General features: G+C 39.6%; 1 protein-coding gene across 1 annotated transcript; it reads left to right on the top strand.

Annotated features, from left to right (window-relative positions):
* Positions 1 to 312: 312 nt before the first annotated feature.
* Positions 313 to 21,256, top strand: LOC124701738 (DExH-box ATP-dependent RNA helicase DExH14). Its single transcript, XM_047233831.1, has 49 exons — positions 313 to 434; positions 549 to 601; positions 713 to 875; positions 1,013 to 1,436; positions 1,512 to 1,577; positions 3,568 to 3,672; positions 3,752 to 4,051; positions 4,587 to 4,703; positions 4,813 to 4,872; positions 4,979 to 5,050; positions 5,126 to 5,242; positions 5,371 to 5,532; positions 5,762 to 5,827; positions 5,901 to 6,053; positions 6,135 to 6,218; positions 6,707 to 6,781; positions 6,857 to 6,988; positions 7,046 to 7,111; positions 7,582 to 7,647; positions 7,734 to 7,856; positions 8,923 to 9,072; positions 9,414 to 9,626; positions 9,719 to 9,874; positions 9,967 to 10,191; positions 10,268 to 10,369; positions 10,473 to 10,553; positions 10,648 to 10,728; positions 11,029 to 11,232; positions 11,315 to 11,431; positions 11,698 to 11,820; positions 11,894 to 11,983; positions 12,055 to 12,180; positions 12,286 to 12,348; positions 12,608 to 12,696; positions 14,318 to 14,408; positions 14,763 to 14,912; positions 15,008 to 15,199; positions 15,334 to 15,399; positions 15,472 to 15,627; positions 15,711 to 15,854; positions 16,314 to 16,381; positions 16,462 to 16,627; positions 16,733 to 16,795; positions 17,759 to 17,854; positions 17,936 to 18,103; positions 18,251 to 18,421; positions 19,018 to 19,164; positions 20,341 to 20,472; positions 20,920 to 21,256. The coding sequence occupies exons 1-49, from the start codon at positions 328 to 330 to the stop codon at positions 20,992 to 20,994; spliced, it is 6,216 nt and encodes a 2,071-aa protein (XP_047089787.1). The 5' UTR covers positions 313 to 327; the 3' UTR covers positions 20,995 to 21,256.
* Positions 21,257 to 21,535: the final 279 nt, after the last annotated feature.

Here is a 21,535-nt window from a genome sequence, read left to right as displayed (position 1 = left end):
CAGCTTCGTTTTCTCGGGCTAGTCAGGATAGGCCCACAGCCCCCTAAAAGACCATCATACAAACAAACAAAAAAAGATATATTCCCAGCAACGGGGAGATTAAGCGCAACAGACGCCTGGAGGGCAGAACCCAAACGCCAGCAGCCCACCACCGTCCACCGGCGTTTCCGTGCGGCGCAAGCTCGGAGTCGGAGCGGCGCGTCCCCCTCAATCACGACGGGATCCCAACTCCAAAACGAAGCCAGTCAAACTCGCACCGGCCGCCTCTCCACTCACCCGCCGCCTCCCTCCGTCCAAACCCCCCGCCGCCGACCCGCCGGCTCCGAGATGCTCGCGCCGCTCCCTCGCCTGACAGGCTCGCTCCGCGCCCACTTCGACGCCGACCAGGCCTACCTCGCCCGCAAGGCCGTCCTCCAAGCCCGCACCCTCCCCAGGTCTCGCCGCGCTCCTCTCCCCAGTCCCCCCATCTCCGTCGAACCCTCGTTCCCCGCCCAATCCCTAATCACTCACCACGGGGATCCCTAACGCTTTCCCCGTTGTCCGCGCAGGCCGCATGACGAGTGGGAGCTCGCCCGGAGGATCGTGCCCAACTGGGACGACGGTAACGCATCCGCAACCCTCGCCGCCCTACAGCAGATGCGCTGATTCGCGCAGGTGCGCAGTGCAGTCTCTCCACGCTTCACTTGCTGACACCGCCACCAATTTGTTGCAGCTCCCAGCGACGTGCGCCAGGCGTACAAGCAGTTTATCGGCGCAGTGGTGGAGCTGTTGAACGGGGAGGCGGTGTCCGAGGAGCTCCAGCAGGTCGCTCAGGCCGTGTATAGGCTGTTTGCCGCGGGGTCTGACACCACTGATAAGCCGCCCCTTCAGAAAAGGTATATGCTGTAAATTTGCTCTGAATGCCGCAGCACCATATTTCCAGAGCTTTTACTGCACACGAAATTTGGAAGATAAACGTATGTAGCAGATGGTATAGCATGCTGCAAACGCCTGACGATTCTATCCACCTCAGGAACGAATTGGAGCGCCTTGTGGGCTACAGCGTGCAAGATTCAGTTTCCAAAAAGCTAGCTCAGCTAGCTCAGAAGCTCCGTTCCCTTCAACGGGTGAACATTCAGGAATTCGTTCAGGAGGACGCCAAGGGTGTAGATGGAGATGATGCGACTGAATTTGGTGCAAGCTTTGATTTCAGAGCACCTGCCCGCTTCGTTATCGATGTTGATCTTGATGACGACCTATCGTTTGGAAAGGAGCAGCACGACGCGTGCGGCACGTCCACAAGCTTTAGTTCTAATGCTGTTGGGGGTTCTGTGAACTTGAGGTGGCTAAAGGATCAGTGTGATCTGATAACTACAAGTGGTGGCTCGATGCTCTCAGGAGATGAACTTGCGATGGCTTTGTGTAGAGTGCTTCGTTCAAACAAACCTGGCGATGAGGTGCTGCTATAATGTGCTTCTAGTATTCACCTTGTTGACACAGTCATTTAACATTTCAACTCTGCAACCTTGCAGATAGCTGGTGAACTGTTGGACATGGTTGGGGATGCTGCCTTTGAAATAGTTCAAGATCTTCTATCAGTAAGAGAATCACACCCTATTCTTTCCTGTGCACAGTTTATTTTTCATGGTACTTCATAGATTATACGAGAATCAAATAACTAAAATGATAATTCCGTGGTGGCCTGCAAACAACTTTTATTGATATTCAACAGGATGTTATGCCTCTTAGTCTTGCATTCTTGCACTTACATATGTGAAATTAACAACATGCTCTAGGATCAAATTACTAGTATAAATCACATGATAACATTCAGAACCCCAGCTGGCTGCATCTCCAATGGCTAGTATCTGGCCAAAATTGAGGCAGAAAACTAGCCAGGGGAGGAAACCAAAAGTTGAGTAGAGATTACTTAAGTTACTATGATTGCTAGAAGACTATCCTTTGTCCTGTTTTTTGGTTGCTCTGTTTTATGACCCAATGTTGAAAATGACCTTGTTCTGTTCATCTTTGACGATTTCATTTACAGAAGGAAGACTTCTACAGTCTACACTTATCCTTTGTTTATCTCTTTATATCAGTTGAAACATAGTTTCTCCTTTCACTATGGTAACTCAGAAGATTTCTCAAATTTGAGGGTCCCAACTTAGAACTATGAGATTTGTCGATCATGAGTCATGACATCTTCCTTCCAGAATTTTTAACACATTACAACCCTGCTGTCAGTGCCGATCCTCGTGTTAACTTACTGAAATGTGAAACTTAAACAGATTTTTGCTAGAGTTGGAAGGCTATGTTGCCCTGATACTCTGTACAGTTATGGCGATAAATTGGTATAGTGGTATATATATGTACATTTAAAATGGCAAGGCATAGTAATAGGCCCTGAGAGAGTGGAGGTATATATATATGTAAATTTAAAATGACAGGGTATTAGAGGCAGGTTGCACACTGCAGTCAGCAGTGGCAAGAGGAGAGGAGGGAACACCAGAGCAGCAACTGTCCGTTGTCCATTTCCAGGCCGTGATGGTAGGGGAGGCACGTTTATGCTGTGCCATCGAGGCATGGAAGTCATGTCTGTCCTGTGTTACTATGTGTGAGCCAAGGGAGAATGTAGGTTGGTTTATTAGATGATGAATTAGCTAAGTGTCTTGTATTGGAAGTGTACCAGGGCAGGAAGTACTAAAGAGGCATCGAGACTATTTTTCATTTGTGGTGCATGCCAGAATGTATTGTTATGTATTTGAGAGGAATGAGCAATGGTGTTCGATATGTTGTCAACTTGATGAAGTATCAGGGGAACCTAACCAAAAGGAAGCTAGAGCATTTCTCTGCCAGTGCACTTATCTTCTAGCAGTTGCATGGATTTATCCACCAGATTTATCCATTCTGTTTGTTGTGGTGATACCACCAAACAGGTGCCCGATAGTTAATGGGCACATTTTACAAGAATGGGGATGTTGGCACAGAAGAAACAGGGAAATGAAATGGCCCTGAATGCTAGTCTCATAATGCATTTTTTTTTCTGGTTCTGCTCAACCAGTTTCGTTTGCTCAGTTAGGAGGGGCCTAAGTTGCACATGCTTGTAGTTGTTGGTTTAGTCCCTCGTGGGAAGTTTGGAAGCATGAAGTAAAAAATAGATGGGGCTCGGGGTCCTGTAGACCGGTCGTGCCGGCTGAGATATAGTAAAATTTTGACCTTGAGGTATAGATTCAGTGTGTAATGCTTTGCTTCTCAGCTGGATGTGGAATAGGATGTGCTCATCTCAGAATTTTTACGTACCAGCACCTGGTATTTGACTGACCATTTAAAATGTGTTCCTGTAATGATGATGGCTGACTAATGGATTTTGCTTCAAATATTTCCTGTGGGGTACTCCCTGATTGCTTTGCATTTTTTGAGTTAGGAGTTCAAGATTTCATGTCATGGTTCCAAAGTTCCTAGTATATTGTGTTGCACTGATCAATATCTGAAGGCTTTTATTTGTGTTAACGATCATCTTCACTTTTTTTTTTGCCTACCATCACATAAAGCAACGAAACTGATTGCTTATGCCATCATGGTCTGCAGCATAGGAAAGAGCTAGGGGATGCAATTCAGCATGGATTGACGATATTGAAATCAGAAAAGGTGTCCTCAAATAATCAACCGAAGATGCCAACATATGGCACACAAGTAGGACTGCTTTCTTTAAGTTATTCTGATGAGTTGCGTGCCTTGTGTATAGTTGACTTCTCACATCCATTACTTGCAGGTAACAGTACAAACAGAATCTGAGCGTCAGCTTGATAAGATTAAGAGGAAAGAGGGAAGACGTGGTAAACGTGGGGCAGAAAATGGAATGGGTGATTTTGGTGTTGATGATTTCTCATCCCTTCTTCTGGCAAGTGAAAGAAAGCTTCCATTTGAAGACATGATTGGGACTGGAGAAGGGGAGAGTAGTTTTCAAGTAACTTCTCTTCCTCAAGGAACCACAAGGAAACATATGAAGGGTTATGAAGAAGTGAAAATACCACCAACTCCAACAGCGCCATTGAAACCCAATGAGAAACTGGTATTCCTATAGCCCCTTTATTTGCTTCTGTGCATGCTTTTGTTATTGCTTTGGAGATCCTATCATATTTTGCTGAAAGGATTCAATAGAGAGGATGACTCCTGCATTACAATTATTTGTAAGTGATTATATGAATCCATGGAATGGTGAACGCCATGTACCGACTGTTGAAGTGTATAAGTAGATTGCCTAGCCCTTTCCATCAGTTCGGACTTTCGGTTGTGTGGGCTAGTGCATGAAGCTTAACACCGACAAGAATCAGTTTGCTCACATTTTCATATTTTTGTTTTCCGCCTCAATCCGTGAATTGTAGAACTCGCATTTCCATGCACGCGATCTTCCTCCTTTTTATCCTTAATTTGTGTGTCAAAATGCCTTAACCTGCACCAAATTCGCTGCTTTTGCGTGTAATGATGCCCCACTTTTCAGGAGTAGTCACTATCATCTGAGCATTAGAAGGTTTATACTAATTACTGGCTGTGCATCTACGCTGTTCTTTTGCTGATTACAATGCAACTTACTTTGTTCTTTCCAGATTAAGATAAGAGAGTTGGATGATATCGCCCAAGCTGCTTTCCAGGGATACGAGTCACTCAACCGTGTTCAGAGCCGTATTTTTCAAGCCGCGTACAACACCAATGAGAATATTCTAGTGCGTAACCAAATCCAGTATATGTGCAGTTGCACCTTCTATGTTTAAGAAGCACACTTGTGCCATTATGTGTACCGTTGCTGTAATAGCTTACTTGCATAATGTTCAGGTTTGTGCTCCTACAGGTGCTGGCAAAACAAATATTGCAATGATTGCAGTTCTTCATGAGGTATACCTTGGTAAACCTGGAAAATTGTTCTGAAGCCTTGACGTACTAAATCTTACTGACGTATTTTCTTTTTCCTGAATTTTCTGCTTATTGATAAAATCTACAGGTTAAGCAGCACTTCAGGGAAGGAATTTTGCATAAAAATGAGTTCAAGATAGTTTATGTTGCACCAATGAAGGTTTTCTTCCTACATTCTCTTTTTCTTGTTGGATGTTCTTATGATCACTATATTTAGCAAAGATGTGTTATGTAGGCCTTGGCTGCAGAAGTAACGGCAACATTTGGTCGTCGATTATCTCCATTGAACCTGGTTGTTAGAGAACTTACTGGTGACATGCAGTTGACAAAAAATGAGATTGAGGAAACACAGGTATTTTCTTTCTTTGTTTCATTACTTAAACACAGGTAGTCTTTCTTTGTTTCATTAAACATGTACTTCTTTTCTGAACCTTCTGAGCTGTATTTATTTATTTATTTATTTATTTATGCATTACCCAGATGATAGTGACTACTCCTGAAAAGTGGGACGTCATTACACGCAAAAGCAGCGATATGGCACTGTCAATGTTAGTCAAGCTGATAATCATTGATGAAGTGCACCTGCTAAATGATGATAGAGGGTCAGTAATTGAGACACTAGTTGCTCGAACTCTTCGTCAGGTCAGTTTTGGAGAGAAAAACAGGAGCCTTTTTCTCTTCACTTGCTATGATTTAAGAGGATGCTTATATACTTAAAGACTGAAAAAGTAAACTACTACAAATATTGATAAAACCAATAAAAGTATAAGTGACTTAAATTGATTACATTGTCGTACGAGCATACCATATGCCTGTTCTCTAGATATTGTTTATGTCTAATCCATATTTATGAATCATCTGGATGTAACAGGTTGAGTCCATGCAATCAATGATTCGCATTGTTGGCCTATCTGCTACACTGCCTACTTACTTAGAGGTCTGTTACCTTCAGTATCATGTGCTCTACCTAAAATGCAATTGATTATACCATGGGAATCTACATTTTTCAGGTTGCACAATTTTTGCGAGTTAATGCAGATACTGGCCTTTTCAATTTTGACTCAAGTTACCGTCCAGTTCCCCTGGCTCAACAGTACATCGGGATCACTGAAAGGGATTACGCCAAGAGAAATGAACTATTCAATAGTCTGTGCTATGAGAAGGTCCCCTTTTCTCTTGTATCAATAGTTTTATCTGGATTTCATCATTTATACAGATCTTTTAACACTATATCAAATTAATAGGTTGTGGAGTCCATTAAGCAAGGTTATCAAGCATTGGTTTTTGTCCATACCCGCAAGGATACAGGGAAAACCGCTAGGACCATGGTAAGGCATATAGTTTCTAATGAGAAGTTCTTTTGTGTGTGGAAAAATATTACTCCCTCTGTCCCAAAATAAGCTGCTCAAGTTTGTCTGGATACAGTTGCGTATCTAGACAAACTTGAGTATGGTTGTGTATCTAGATGAACTTGAGCAGCTTATTTTGGGACAGTATCAAGTATTATTCTGGCATGCCATACTTCTAATATCTTATAACTGGAGTTTGAATATCCTTACGTCTTTTGGTCTAAAAGTTATCTGTCGCACTTTATGGTTTGTAGTATCAATGTCTCTTTGAATTGCCCCGTGCAGTGCTAACTCCCAGCAAGCATTTGCTCCATAAGTTCTTTGATATCTTGTTTTGAACTAATGCTGCCATATTGTTATGTATGTTTTTCTATTTATAAGACACTAGGCCCTCTTGTTTTTTTTTAATATGTGTGTTTAGTTATCAGTCGATTCTCAGTTTCATATTCTTTTGTCATGCTATGCAGATTGACCTAGCTGCAAAAGCAGGGGAAGTGGAGTTATTTTCAAATGCAGATCACCCCCAGTATTCATTAATCAAGGTATATATTGCCATTCTGGTTTCACTGTTAAACTTAAATTTAATTATTATTACTTACTTAGTCTCGTGATTGCAGAAAGATGTTAGTAAAGCCAAAAGTCGTGAAGTTGTAGAATTTTTTGAATCTGGATTTGGCATACATAATGCTGGAATGATGCGTTCTGACCGAAGTTTGATGGAGCGCCTGTTTGCTGACGGTCTCCTGAAAGTAAGTTTCTGTGCAACCTTCAGTAGTTTGAGTCTGTGCTAACTTATTTCGCTTTAGGTCCTTGTTTGTACAGCAACATTGGCGTGGGGAGTAAACTTACCAGCCCATACAGTTGTTATAAAGGTTAGTATCTATTTGTGTTTTTTTCATGTCAAATAAATATTTTCCTTGGAATATATATAACTTACCTTTTTTACTAATGTTGTTAAAACAAATCACATTCATCCTATAAATCACTTGTTATAGTTTATTTATTTCAGTTCATTAACTTGTTTAGAGGTAGTAAAGTAACTAACTACAGATACTGTTAATAGATAACCGTGTTCTTTGGAAGGGGTCATATACTTGAATTATCTTTGGAAAGGCGGTACTAAAAAAACTCAAATGGTTAGTTAATTAGTCTAGAGGTAGTAGAATAAGTAAATATTAGTATTAGTAAATAACTGTGTTCTTTGGAAAGTCATACTCAAATTATCTTTGAAAAGGTGACACTAAAAAGACTCAGTTTAGCTGGCATATGATCATATTTTTTTTTGGCTGATCCAAGGATTCCAATATATATGTTTTCAGTTGTCTAATATGTTCAACAACAGGGCACACAACTATATGATGCTAAAGCTGGCGGATGGAAAGATTTGGGGATGCTTGACGTGATGCAGGTACGTCTCTAAACTTGTTGTAATTTGCGTTTGTTCATTTAGATTACTCAAACAATATGTGTTTCTAATGTTCTTTCACTTGTTAGATCTTTGGACGTGCTGGGAGGCCACAGTTCGATAAAAGTGGTGAAGGAATTATTATCACAACACATGACAAATTGGCTTATTACTTGAGGTTATTGACTAGTCAGCTTCCGATAGAAAGCCAGGTCAGTAAAAGTGTGACCTTAACAAAACATTTTATGGGAAATACTCCCTCCGTACAGAAAAGGATGTCTCAACTTTTGCTAGATATGCATGTATCTAGATGTGTTTTAGTGTGTAGATACATGCAAATCTAGACAAAGTTGAGACATCTTTTTCCGGACGGAAGGAGTAGTTGGGACTCCTACTGCATGTATACATATATATATATATATATATATATAATTTACATTTAACATTTGTATATGAAAAAAGAGAAAACAGAAGAGCTCATAGCTCAGGCAAGAAATTAGAATAAGCTGTTAAGGACATCACTTTGTGTGTTTAGTTACGAGGTAAAAATAATAGAGTTGTAGAGGCGGCGTATCCTGTTAACTGCAATTTAGTGGAAATTTTGTTAAATTAAATCTTTCTAATTTTGTTGAATTGTTGAAAAATTACAGGGTGTAGGACATGAGATGTTCTACAACTCTGCAAATCTCTTCGTCAAACTCACATTTGCGAGACATTAAGAGGATACTTAATGAAATAGTGCTGCACTGTTTTGACAAGTATTTTTCCTTTTTGTGTCCTGCATATTCGATTGATTTTGTCCTTCAAAAGTTGAAATGTCCTTCCCCTACATCTGCTATTTTTTTGATAGAAATCTTAGAAGCTCATAAATTTGTGATAATGCAAACTTTCACCGAATTACATTTTTGACTGGTAGTTTCTGAAAAGCAGAAGCCATAGTTGATGACACCTTTCTTCCTCCTCCCTTTCTTTTGTCCTATGCGCCGAGCTTTTCAGTGTCCATTTTGTCGTATATGAGGCCCTTGGTTTCTGTGCTAACTTTGCATCTCATGGAAGATACAAGTTGCATATTTCCCCTCACCCTCCATCTCACCAAAATCTTGTCTTGTCAATTGTCATGAAGTTAGATAAAAGTAATCTGGACCACTGTGGATGCCCTAATACTAAGTAATTTCCTTACCAGGATACTTAATTTGCTTGTAGCCTTGGCAAGTTGGCTGATTGCTGGAAGTACTTTTCAGTCGCACTTAATACTTCCTGACCATATTTATTTTGCAGTTCCTTGGATCTTTGAAAGATAATTTGAATGCTGAGGTTGCCTTGGGTACTGTAACAAATGTCAGAGAGGCATGTGCCTGGCTTGGCTACACATACTTATTTATCCGGATGAAGACTAATCCTCTGGTGTATGGGATAACTTGGGAAGAGGTAACATTCTCTTCCATTGTTCACATCTTAGATGTAAAACAACATAACATGCACTTTTCAGAGAGAGATATTTTCTAGTCTGTGGTATTTGATATTTACCGAGTAAAACAACTGAAAAGCAGTCCTTGTACGTAAATGCTTTTAGCATATGTTGCACTATTTAGCTCTTTTTTACGCACTAGGGCTTCCATAAGTATGCCCTATTTTCTGTACTCTTATGAATAATAATTTTGTGTCATGTCAGAGACAAGATAATGTACTACTCTTTCAGGGGATTCACTGCGCATGCGATACTAAATACTCCTTTGATTTGTGACATTTTAACTTGTGTAATCATGAAGGTGATTGGAGATCCTTCCATGGGTGCCAAGCAACGAGCATTTATTATTGATGCAGCTCGTGCGCTAGACAAGGCTAAGATGATGCGATATGACGAAAAGAGTGGCAACTTTTACTGCACAGAGCTTGGCAGAATTGCAAGCCACTTTTACCTTCAGTACTCCAGCGTTGAGACATACAACGAGATGCTTCGTCGTCACATGAGTGAAAGTGAGGTAGGCAGTTGGTTTTTCTCTTTTTGTGTGCTTTCTTCTGTGCATCTTGTGATGCCCGTGAAGTTTTACTGACCTTTCTGCATACTACCCAGGTGATTAATATGGTGGCCCATTCCTCTGAATTTGAAAATATTGTAGTAAGAGAAGAAGAACAGGACGAATTAGAAATTCTTGCCAGGAAAGCATGCCCATTGGAAATTAAGGGTGGGCCGACTGACAAGCATGGGAAAATTTCAATTCTGATACAGGTTACTGTTGTAGAAGTGTAGAACTGTTACTCTTTTTCATTAAGTTTTAGTCCAAGGACATTGCTAAGTTGAGGAATTTGATGCATTTTCAGGTTTATATTTCCCGTGCCTCAGTTGACAGCTCCTCCTTGCACTCTGATGCCCAATACATTAGTCAAAGCTTGGCTCGCATTATGAGGGCGTTGTTTGAGATTTGTCTGCGTAGGGGGTGGTCTGAGATGACATCCTTATTATTGGAATATTGCAAGGCTGTGGATCGCAAAATATGGCCACATCTCCATCCGCTTAGGCACTTCGATAGGGACCTTTCTCCTGAGGTTGGTATTGGTCATCACTTTTTACTTTACTGTGTTTCCCTAGTTTTTGAAATATAATTCTTACTTTCTGAACTAGATATTGTGGAAACTTGAGGAAAGAAATGTGGACCTGGATCGTCTTTATGAGATGGAGGAAAATGATATTGGAGCTCTGATTCGTTTTTCTCATCAAGGAAGGGTATGTGTAGACTTAACAAGTCGTGTATATATGGCCAAGTCCAATAGTTTGATCTAGTGACTATGCCTGATGAAGTTAACATCCTTTTTTTTTTCTTCTGAAGTTGGTTAAGCAGTACCTCGGATACTTCCCATATGTGAACTTATCTGCTTCTGTTAGTCCGATCACGAGGACTGTTCTTAAAGTAAGTCAGTGGCAACTCAAGTCTGTTTTTTTTCTCAAGTTAGTTCATTATTTATGACTTAATCTTCTTGTGCGATTACTATGATAATTTCTAGGTGGACTTGCTTATAACTCCTGAATTTGTGTGGAAGGATCGTCATCATGGCATGTCACAACGATGGTTGATTATTGTGGAGGTATGTTAATTCACATGTATAATGTTTATGCACATGACACTAAATCTTTTGGAAATGCAGCAAAATCGAAATCTGATTAGTGTATTTATAGTTGTTTGATATAATTAATTTGAGGATGCCACTTTTATGACTGAGGGCTGAGGCTGCTTTGCATGCAGTTGTATTAACTAAACAGTGAAGCAAATTCCGTAACTGCTACCACTTATGGGTTCTCAGTTTTAAATTGTACCATCCAGTGTCAAGTTAGTTAATCATTGGAGGCCTATGAATTTATTTATAACAATCACATTTTTGTTACAGGATTCTGAAAACGATACTATTTATCATTCAGAGCTCTTCACACTGACAAAGAAGATGGCCAGAGGAATACCTACAAAAATATCTTTCAATATACCTATCTTTGAACCCCATCCTCCGCAATACTATATCCGAGCCGTATCAGACTCCTGGTTGCATGCAGAGTCACTCTTTACTGTCTCTTTTCATAATCTTACCTTGCCACAGGTGAATGTAGCAATAGCTTACATCAGTTCCACAGCATTACATTCAACTATCATATGCTGAATTCTGCATGTGCTCCCTGCAGACACAAATAACACACACTGAACTTTTGGACTTGAAGCCTCTTCCACTGAGCGCTCTTGGCAACAAAGCGTATGAAGATCTGTACAGATTTACCCATTTCAATCCGATACAAACACAGGTATATTTTGGATTCCATTTATCTTTTGTTTTGGCTGTCAATGCTATGTCTGCTAATACCAGTGTAACACACTACATAAAATTGTAGTCAAATGTTTTTGATACTTCAATTCACTATTGCTACAGCAATTATCAATCTGTTTCTATTGGCTGAAAGTGGACTAGCGTGGATTCTTTTTGCTGTATGATGGCCGGTGCATACACTGTTTATGCCTGTGGATTCCAGCTTAATTTTATATGTGCTGTACTGATGATTTTGTTTTCCAGGCTTTCCATGTTCTTTATCACACTGATACCAATGTACTCTTGGGAGCTCCAACAGGGAGTGGAAAGACGATTTCTGCAGAACTAGCAATGCTTCATCTTTTTAACACTCAACCAGACATGAAGGTTTGCTTATTGAACTCCTGTGTAAAGCTAAGGTTGGTTGTTGTGGCATTGATTTGTTTTGACACCTTTTCAGGTAGTTTACATTGCTCCTCTGAAGGCTATAGTGCGAGAGCGAATGAATGATTGGAGAAAACGACTTGTAACTCAGCTTGGGAAGAAGATGGTATGTAGCATTCCTTCTTCTTTTCCGCCACATCAATTTGGCGTAACTTAATTGAAGTTATGCTGTTGCAGGTTGAGATGACTGGTGACTTTACACCAGATATGATGGCCCTTTTATCAGCTGATATCATAATTTCTACCCCTGAAAAATGGGATGGGATTAGTCGTAGTTGGCACAGTAGAGGCTATGTTATGAAGGTTTAAATTGTTTCTAGCTATTTTCTATTTTGCTGCATTTATATAGATAATATGCAATATATAATTTACTTTAAGTTAGTTATAAACTGTTAAGCTTGCTGATAGGTTGGACTCATGATACTAGACGAGATACATCTTCTTGGAGCTGACCGTGGGCCTATTCTTGAGGTATCACTTCTGGGCGCGCAACTAATAAATGATTCTACTGAAATTACACTGTAGAGACAGCCTATGAAGTCGACTCATGTTGATGTTAACATATCTTATTGCAAATAGAGTAACTTCATTTACTTGTACTATATCTCAACATTGTACAACTTTGTCTGTTGCATTGTTTCACCCCAATACCATATGGTCTGTTGTGTTTATTCTTCTTTGGATATGTACTTTTCACACTTATTTAAGATGGTGAATCTTCTGACTTCAGGTCATCGTATCAAGAATGCGATACATATCATCACAAACAGAACGTTCAATTCGGTTTGTTGGTTTATCAACGGCACTAGCCAATGCTCGGTATGTTTCGAAGTGAAACTTTGGCTTGCAATTCCCTCTATCTGCTTAGATTTTTTTTTACGCAAAAGCCTCTGCTTAGAAATTCCTTATGGTTTTTTTTCACTTGCAGCAGAAACAGTGTCATATTGTCGTAGATGCACCAGTAGTAAATTGTACCTGGCGAGTGGCTATTTTTTTCTAACAATTTCCAGTCTCTAGTTGCCCCTGGCTGTTAGAATCCTGGTCGATCGATTTATTTGAACTGTAAACTTATTAAAGAAAATCCATGACATGAATGTTAGAGTATTCTCAGTGTCCTTGGAAATATGGAGGACACAGCTTTTGTGCTCCTAGCAACTTAAAAGTGGTGTTTGAGGTTTTCAAAAATATCCTCATTTGTTTGTGGATGTACATTGTGTAAACTAAGATTTTCACCTAAACCATTGCTAACTCTACGATATACTTGCTGAAAGTATCCCTGACCCACTGATAACGAGTAGGCCCGAGAATGACCTACACAGAAAAGAGCTTGCTAGCTGTTTAACTAAGAAAAAACACGTCTCAGTTCCTTTCCCAACCGAAGACCCTGACACTCGAGGCGTAAAGCGTCTGTAGGTGGCTTTTCAAGTCCGCCGTCAAATCCCAGGGCTCAACCCTGGACAGGTCAGATAAGGTTTAGCTGCTCTTATAACAAAGGAATCCATATTAATAATGAAAATTTGACCAGATTTTTTTATATGCCATTTAAATAGACATACATTTTCACAAATAAGTTGTCCAAGGTGAATTATTGCCAATGTCTCCTCCCAAGAATCATGATAGACAAAGTGACAATTCAAAAGGAATGGATTCCCTACTTCCGGATTTAGAAACATTAAAGCCATTCCATAGTACACGCCGATTGAATGATACAGACCTTTTGTTGACGATGAGGCTGAGGAGAGTCAATACTAAAGCAATCCTGGAATTTCTCATTGGATGAATCTCACCCTTATTTGGTACGATGAATCTCGCCCTTATGCTATTTCGACCGTGTCTCCGGGGCACAGTTGAATGTAGATGTCATGAACGCGAGGATAAGGATACCAGGCCGAGAAACCCGGGCAGCAGTTCCCTGCCTACAACCTGGTGGGAGGTTTGGGAGCTGTTTTCAAAGACAAAATGTCCGAAGGGCCTGATTAGAGTGTTCTGGTTTAGCAGCAAAAATGGAGAAAGGAAGACGGCATGTGTTTGTCGGACTTGATGATGATGATGCCGACTTCGATGCCAATCTAGACTAACGAGAGAACCTATTGCTCGCTCGGGCTACGCCACCTCTTCTGGAAACAAACAATGTACATCCATAAACAAATGAGGATATTAGAAAGCATTGTCCATTTGGGAGTTGTACAATATAAGTAGAGCACATAAAATACATATTGTTTGCATAGATTTTTGCTAGTACGCACATTTTTATGCTATGCACATCTATGTTATTTTTTCCACCTTGGAGCATGCTATGAGCACACATGTAATCCAGGCTCAATGCAGAATTAGGCTTATCCTGTAACTATATTTTGTTTTCATAATGTGTGTATTTACGTGACGACTGGAGCACTTTTCATCTATTGGCTGACTGCTTGTATCTATCACAATACTTCAGTGACTTGGCTGATTGGTTGGGCGTCAGAGAAGATGGTCTATTTAATTTCAAGCCTAGTGTGAGGCCGGTACCTCTTGAAGTACATATTCAGGTAAGTGGGATCTCAGTTGTTAACTTAAATTCTTTGTATTGTTCAATAACACAACTAATGCCCATATTCTCCAGTAGAGTTCACTTTCCTCATGACGTTGCCTAGCTTTAGCCAAGGAGATCCACATGACCCTTACTTTTTTGAAATATATTTCTAATCAACAGACTTATTTATCAGCTGTTGTGCATTCTTGGATGGCTTTGTTTGCAGTTTAATCGTTAGTTCTCTGTTGCTTTAGAGAAAGAGCGATTTTTTTGTATTCCCTACGCTGGGGATAGTCAATTATTTATCTGATTATTGCATGTTCTGATATATCACAGCTTGTATTCATATTGCCTTTCCCCCCATGAACAGGGATATCCTGGGAAGTTTTACTGCCCGAGAATGAATAGCATGAACAAACCAGCATATGCAGCCATATGCACTCATTCACCTGACAAACCAGTCCTCATTTTTGTGTCATCACGTCGACAGACAAGACTTACAGCCCTCGATCTCATTCAGGTAGAATGCTGGTTTGGTTTTCTGTCACTAAGCAAAAGTACATTAGTATGTAAATGGCTTGTATGCTTGCTCACTTGCTGTACTCTATATTGCAGCTTGCAGCATCTGATGAGAAACCAAGGCAGTTCCTCAGCATAGCAGATAACTCTCTAGACATGATTCTTTCACAAGTCACTGATAATAATTTGAGACATACGCTTCAGTTTGGAATAGGTCTACATCATGCGGGTCTAAATGATAGAGATAGGTCGTTGGTTGAGGAACTCTTCTCAAACAACAAGATTCAGGTGTGCTCTTCTTCGGTAACTGAATTTTTTACGAACATATTCTTCTTTACCTCCAGTATGGTTTACTGCGGCCTCTTTCAGCTTGACTTGGTCACATACTTGAGCTAAGCGTAAATATGATTATTATTTGTCAGGTACTAGTATGTACTAGCACACTGGCCTGGGGTGTCAATCTTCCAGCTCACCTGGTCATAATCAAGGTGGCACAATGCTTCCATCTTCGCCATATTTAATGGTCTTTTGCTTGAGCACTCATTCCATTTTTTTTGTAGGGTACTGAATACTATGATGGGAAAACAAAAAGATATGTTGATTATGTTATTACAGATATTCTGCAAATGATGGGTCGTGCAGGCCGGCCACAATATGACCAACATGGCAAAGCTGTTATTCTTGTTCATGAACCAAAAAAGAGCTTTTATAAGAAGGTTGCATGTTACTTTGTTTACCTAACGAACAGTTTGACGCATTCTCATCTTAGTTTTAAACTGGTTGTTGTATTTTTTTTCAGTTCCTGTATGAACCGTTCCCCGTGGAAAGTAATCTGAGGGAGCACTTGCATGATCACATAAATGCAGAGATTGTTTCTAGCACAATTGGTAATAAAGAGGAGGCAATTATTTATCTTACTTGGACTTACCTATATCGCAGGCTGGTATTTATCTTGCCCTCTTTCCTTTCTTATAACTTATACTCAACTGCAAAAGTTTTGGACAGACAGGAGTGCTTCAGATTATTTTTCATCATTCTAAAAAAAGGAAATCTGTTCACTATTCAGTCTGTGTCATCACTGTGGTCCAAACCATAACAAATATTAGATAATACTTTACAATTGACTCACACATGTGGTGTGATATATACAGCTGGCTTATTGTCATATTGGTTAAAACCTGTTGCCCTTGTCCTTTCAAATGCTAAGATAAAATGAGATGAACATATTTATTTTTTTCGAGAAAATGCAAAGACTTTACGTTTCTGTTCATTGAACAGAAGGGTACAAGCCTCCTAGGAGATGAACATATTTATTAAGATACTATTATATAAGTGCCTTCATGACATTGTTATGAAATTCTGATGCAGCTGTATGCAACTTATTATAATATCTGTTTGGCAGGTTGTTAACCCATCTTACTATGGATTGGAAGATACTGAAACATATACCTTGAATTCTTACCTCTCGAGGTGATAAATCATAACTTCCAAGTTAGACCTACCACTAGCTTTAACATTACATGACAGTCTATCCCATTTCATATATACAGGTTAGTGGAAACTACATTTGAAGATCTCGAAGACAGTGGATGCATAAAAGTGGATGACCATTCTGTGCAGTCCTTGATTTTGGGGAAAATAGCATCACAATATTACCTTAGTTACCTTACCGTCTCAATGTTTGGGTCAAATATTGGTCCCAATACATCACTGGAAGTAAGTAAAATTGCTTCCTTATTTATGTGGAAGTTCTTTTCACTTTGCTTGTAGTACCAGTTGATTTTAATAGGTAGATGATTAATATCTCGGGCTGCTTTGTAGGCCTTTGTGCACATACTATCGGCTGCAGCGGAATTTGATGAACTTCCTGTACGTCACAATGAGGTGATTTTCCATATAACCCCTTCTATTAAAAACACCAATAACTCCCCCATTTTTATAGAATGATTGAGCATAAATTATAGTACTTCGACACCTATCTGTCCTTGACATGAAAATTAAAGGAAATTGTGCTATACGCCACTATGAATCCATGACATTTGCTCTGCATCACAATAATTTTGTGTCATTGGTTCTGCTAAATGAACAACATAGAGAGACTGGGAGACTAGAGATGCGCAGATGCATACCTGGATGTATGCACCAGATAGATAGATTCTCAATGGTATGATGCATCACACCCATGTGCACATACTTTGTGTTTGCAATTTGAGGAGAATCCATGGAGCTGATGTAGCATACAGCATTAGGAGAGGCGTGGGTAAATTGTCTTTTTTTGCCTTTGTGTGTACTGCACATTCCCCAAAACGCCCAGTTGTGTTAAAAAGAAAATTCATCTGATGCAAATCTTCTACCACAGCCTATCAAAAGGCCAGAAAGCAGAATGCATGGTGCAGTGTAGCAGTAGATTAGATGTAGGGTACCCAAATTGTTAGCGATTCACAACACGCACAATGGGCAAAACAGAACTTTCACGTGCTCTCTCCTTCTAAGTCAAATAATATAATCGTGCGGCATGTGGTCGCAAGTGCATCTAAGGAAATCCACAAATTTAGAGTATTGCAGCGCAAATGTGACGAATTGAGTCTCTTGTAGTCAATTTTGCTATATAAAAAATAATCCATTTTCATATTTTTTCTAGTCAATTATATACTCCCTCCGTCCCAAAATAAGTTGCTCAAACGGTTGTATCTAGAAATAGTTTTAGTGTGTAGATACATCCGTATCTAGAAAAAGCTGAGCACTCTTTTGGAGGTGGGGACATTGCGATCTTATTATAATATTTTGAACTTGATTTTTTGCAACAATGTATCTCTTATATTGCACTAAGGCTCTTATCTAATTCAGGATAACTTGAATCGAGCACTATGTGAAAAAGTCCCTTATTCAGTTGACCAGCACCGCCTCGATGACCCACATGTTAAGGCTAATTTACTCTTCCAGGCAAGGGAGCTAAACTTATGATTTGAATACTATACATTTTATTACTGGCATTTCCATTTTGACAATGTACAGCGTTTGCAGGCACACTTCTCCAGAGCAGAATTACCAATGAGTGACTATATCACTGACTTGAAGTCAATTCTTGATCAGAGCATACGTATTATACAGGCTATGATTGATGTATGTGCCAACAGCGGATGGCTTTCAAGTGCATTGACTTGTATGCATCTCTTACAAATGATCATACAGGTAATTTCTGTAGATTAATATTTTCTTTTCATTTTGATGGTTTGTGGTAGTTAAGTCCTGTACAGAAGGATCACATTGTACTAGTACCAGAACTGCAAATAGGTGAATATTTTTTCTCTCAATTGAACTCTTGTTTATCTTTATCAGGGTCTCTGGTTTGAGAGAGATTCATCGCTATGGATGTTACCATCCATGAATGATAATCTTCTAGACCATCTTAAAGGTAGAGGTGTTTCAACAGTTCTGAACTTGCTAGATCGTTCTGGTGAAGAATTACGTAAGCTGCTTCAACCGTTTGCAGCACCAGAGTTGTCTCAGGTACTACTTTGGAGTTTGACCACACCACCTTGTCACCTTTGGGAGAACACTCTTTGAAAGAACAATATATTTTCCTTGTGATCTTAGAAAATAAATGCAACTACTTATCTGTATGCTATCCTTGCCGTGCTTCTTTTCGTTGCAGTCAAGCACGAATACAAATAAAAATGTCCATTTTTCTCTAATCTAAACAAGTTGATTATTAGGAAATCACAACTACCCTAAAATTATGGTGTTCTTACTCTTTTTGAGAATGAAAAAGAAGGGTTATCGAATCTGCTATTCAGATTTAGTGAGTATTTTTTTAGTATTCGCTTATGTTTTCTGTCCCCAAGAGTTTCTAACTTCACCGTCATATTGTAGCGACAAAGTATGGAACAAAACTGATAGAAAACTTAGGTTTTCATGTACTGTGCTGCAGGTCACCCTTCTCTTTTTACCAGTTATCCTTTACGACCTAAATTTGAAAGACACCTTTACAACTTGTATCACTGGATAGTTTCTGTACTCTGTGTGATGAGTTCATTGGTATAATATGCTCATACTCCCAGATGGAAATGGCAATCATATTTTAAATATTACATTTGCATTTGCAGGATCTGCAACATTTCCCTCGCCTCGATGTAAATGTCAAGTTACAGAATGAAGTTAAGGGGCAGTTAAAACCTCCGATGTTGAATATTAGAATGCAAATAAAAAATTCACGGCGTTCGTCAAGAGCATTTTCCCCTAAATTCCCAAAGGTTAGTGACTGTAAAATTGCCATGCCAATGGGCACTACTTGCATGATCTTGCACATTACTCGTTGTCAAGCACATTAAAGAAAGTACTGGCTCTAGTCTCTTGCTCTCTCTCTCTATATCCATTGGTATTTGTTAACTTTTCTCTGTTTATGACCTACAGTGCTTTATATTGATATACTTGCAAAAGTTGTATGATTAGCTAGGCAATTCTAATGGCATTCTTTACCTGTGGTTGACGTATACAATTTTGCACATATCAGTGGTCCAGTATTAATAGTTCACTGTGTGGTTTTGATGGACATATATACTTAAGAGCGTGCAAGAATTGAAACCACTCAAACCATGGAAACCAGCCAGTTTCATTTTCTTTCACACTGCCAATTTAGACTCCGAAGCTAGTACTGTACAATATTTTGAACTAGCGAAAACCGGCCAAACCAGCCAAACCGTTTTTGCACGACCTATATACACTGCAGGCATGGACTAACTCCAGAAAAATACTTTTTGACATCTGACCTGTACTTAGATATATGGTTGATAGTGGTACTTTTGAGAACCGTAATGTATCCTTCAGCAGTATACCAGTAATCCAGCATGACAAATATAGGCAACAAAGTTGGTATTTGTTATGTAAGACTGGATAAATGAATTCGCATGAGAACATTGACGGGAATTGTTAAGGATTTCTAATATTTAGCAGAAAATTGATGGGTTTTATAAAATGTCAAAGCATAAGAACAAGTAACTTAAGCTATCTCAAGCAGAGCTTTCATTTCTCAGACGGAAAACAAGGTGCTTGGGGGTGATGACCATAAATTAGCTCATGACTCTGGTTTCCAACCGGCATATCAAACTTGCCTACTGGAATTACACTGCGCAACAGAAAAGGAAAAAAAAAACGCTGCACAGATTGGGCAAAACAAATTGCGGAAAACTATTTGGCTAGTTTGGTAGTTTGAAGTTCTTACAAAGCCCTCTGGTGGCCTAACAAGATGTTTCACATACTTGTTGTGAACACTACTTTTTGTGATGATAATTTATTTTTACTATATTAGCTCCAATGTGGGAAATCTTCTTCAGCGTACTGTTGCCTTTTGGACCTTTTTAATCCATGTCTGGTCGTGAAGTTTAATAAATGCCATCTTGCATTTAGCATTTCCATGTTGTTTTCTGTAGGTGAAACAAGAAGCTTGGTGGTTGGTCCTGGGGAATGTTACAAGCTCGGAGCTATATGGTCTGAAGAGAATTAGTTTTGCAGATCGCGTGCTTAACACTCGCATGAAATTGCCACAGACGTTCAATGCCCAGGTAATAATGCCTCCCACATATGAATGAAGTTTGCTAAGTGAACCTCAACATGAGTAGTTGCCCGATATTTGTCTTAACTTTTACTTAACAACAATGATAATTGAGTAGCGAACTAAATGTCAGCCTTCAGTATGCTTGTGCCAACACCAAATCGCCAATATATTATGCTGTTATAGTTGTTCCCTAGTTTGCCGTTGCCATTTGTGATACTTTGATTGCGTACTGTTAAAAACAGGAGAATCCTCTTGGTGGACTCTGTCAGATTGCAGTCTAAACTTGAACCCGAGCAAAATGCGTGACATTTTTTTTTCCAGTAAAGAATCATATGATTTCTATGACTTGTTGCATATTTGATGGTTCCCGATTTATCTTCACATTTGTCCATTGACAATTACCTGCTCCTTTTCTGTGAACTTACAATATTTTGACGAGAGAATCCTCTTTCAGGAGACAAAGCTGATTGTGGTGTCAGATTGCTACCTTGGGTTTGATCAGGAGGTCTCTCTTGGGCATCTAGCATAGGTTGTCTGATTCTAAAAATCAGCAGCAAGGATGCTATTGTTGAGCTCAGCTCCCAGTAATCCAGATATTCAATCTCAAAATCGAGTCGATTCTCATCATAGCCTTTTTTGGGGTTTTAGTTGTGTAGGTTCATTTGAGCACAGCTCATGACATATGTTACCATGTACAGTTATTGCCATACAGTAGTTGATATCTTTCAGCTCTGTATTCTGTTTGTAGTAATTCCAATAAATGTGTCTGCTGTGGCGCTGATCCGCCCTTATTCTCACGGTTCCAACTCCAACGGAATACTTGTGATTCTGCCCCGCAGCCTTAGATCTGAAAGCATGCAATTAAAAAGGACTCCAAAATGGTGTGTCTTTCTCAGCCGTGCGTGCAGATAATAAGTCAGCGCTGACGACCTATCCTGGATGATCAGACTGAGAAATATGATATCCAACAGTTACCTAAGCAGTTGCATTTTGTTGGGTATTTATATTCAACTTTAGTTACCGATTTTGTTTTCTCTGTGTGTATGACCATTAAGACTGTAGGTACGGTG

The sequence above is a fragment of the Lolium rigidum genome, chromosome 3 (genome assembly GCF_022539505.1).
Source record: "Lolium rigidum isolate FL_2022 chromosome 3, APGP_CSIRO_Lrig_0.1, whole genome shotgun sequence".
NCBI classification, from domain to species: Eukaryota; Viridiplantae; Streptophyta; class Magnoliopsida; order Poales; family Poaceae; genus Lolium; species Lolium rigidum.
The sequence above is the reverse complement of the archived record's forward strand: the minus strand, read 5'-3'. Positions and strand labels throughout refer to the sequence as shown.

Excerpts from the sequence above, each read along its gene's own strand:
- LOC124701738 (XM_047233831.1), top strand. The coding sequence starts at position 328 with ATGCTCGCGCCGCTCCCTCGCCTGACAGGCTCGCTCCGCGCCCACTTC. Across the intron at positions 1,437-1,511 it reads CAAACAAACCTGGCGATGAG|ATAGCTGGTGAACTGTTGGA; the intron begins GTGCTGCTATAA and ends GCAACCTTGCAG. Across the intron at positions 7,857-8,922 it reads AGCTTCCGATAGAAAGCCAG|TTCCTTGGATCTTTGAAAGA; the intron begins GTCAGTAAAAGT and ends TTTATTTTGCAG.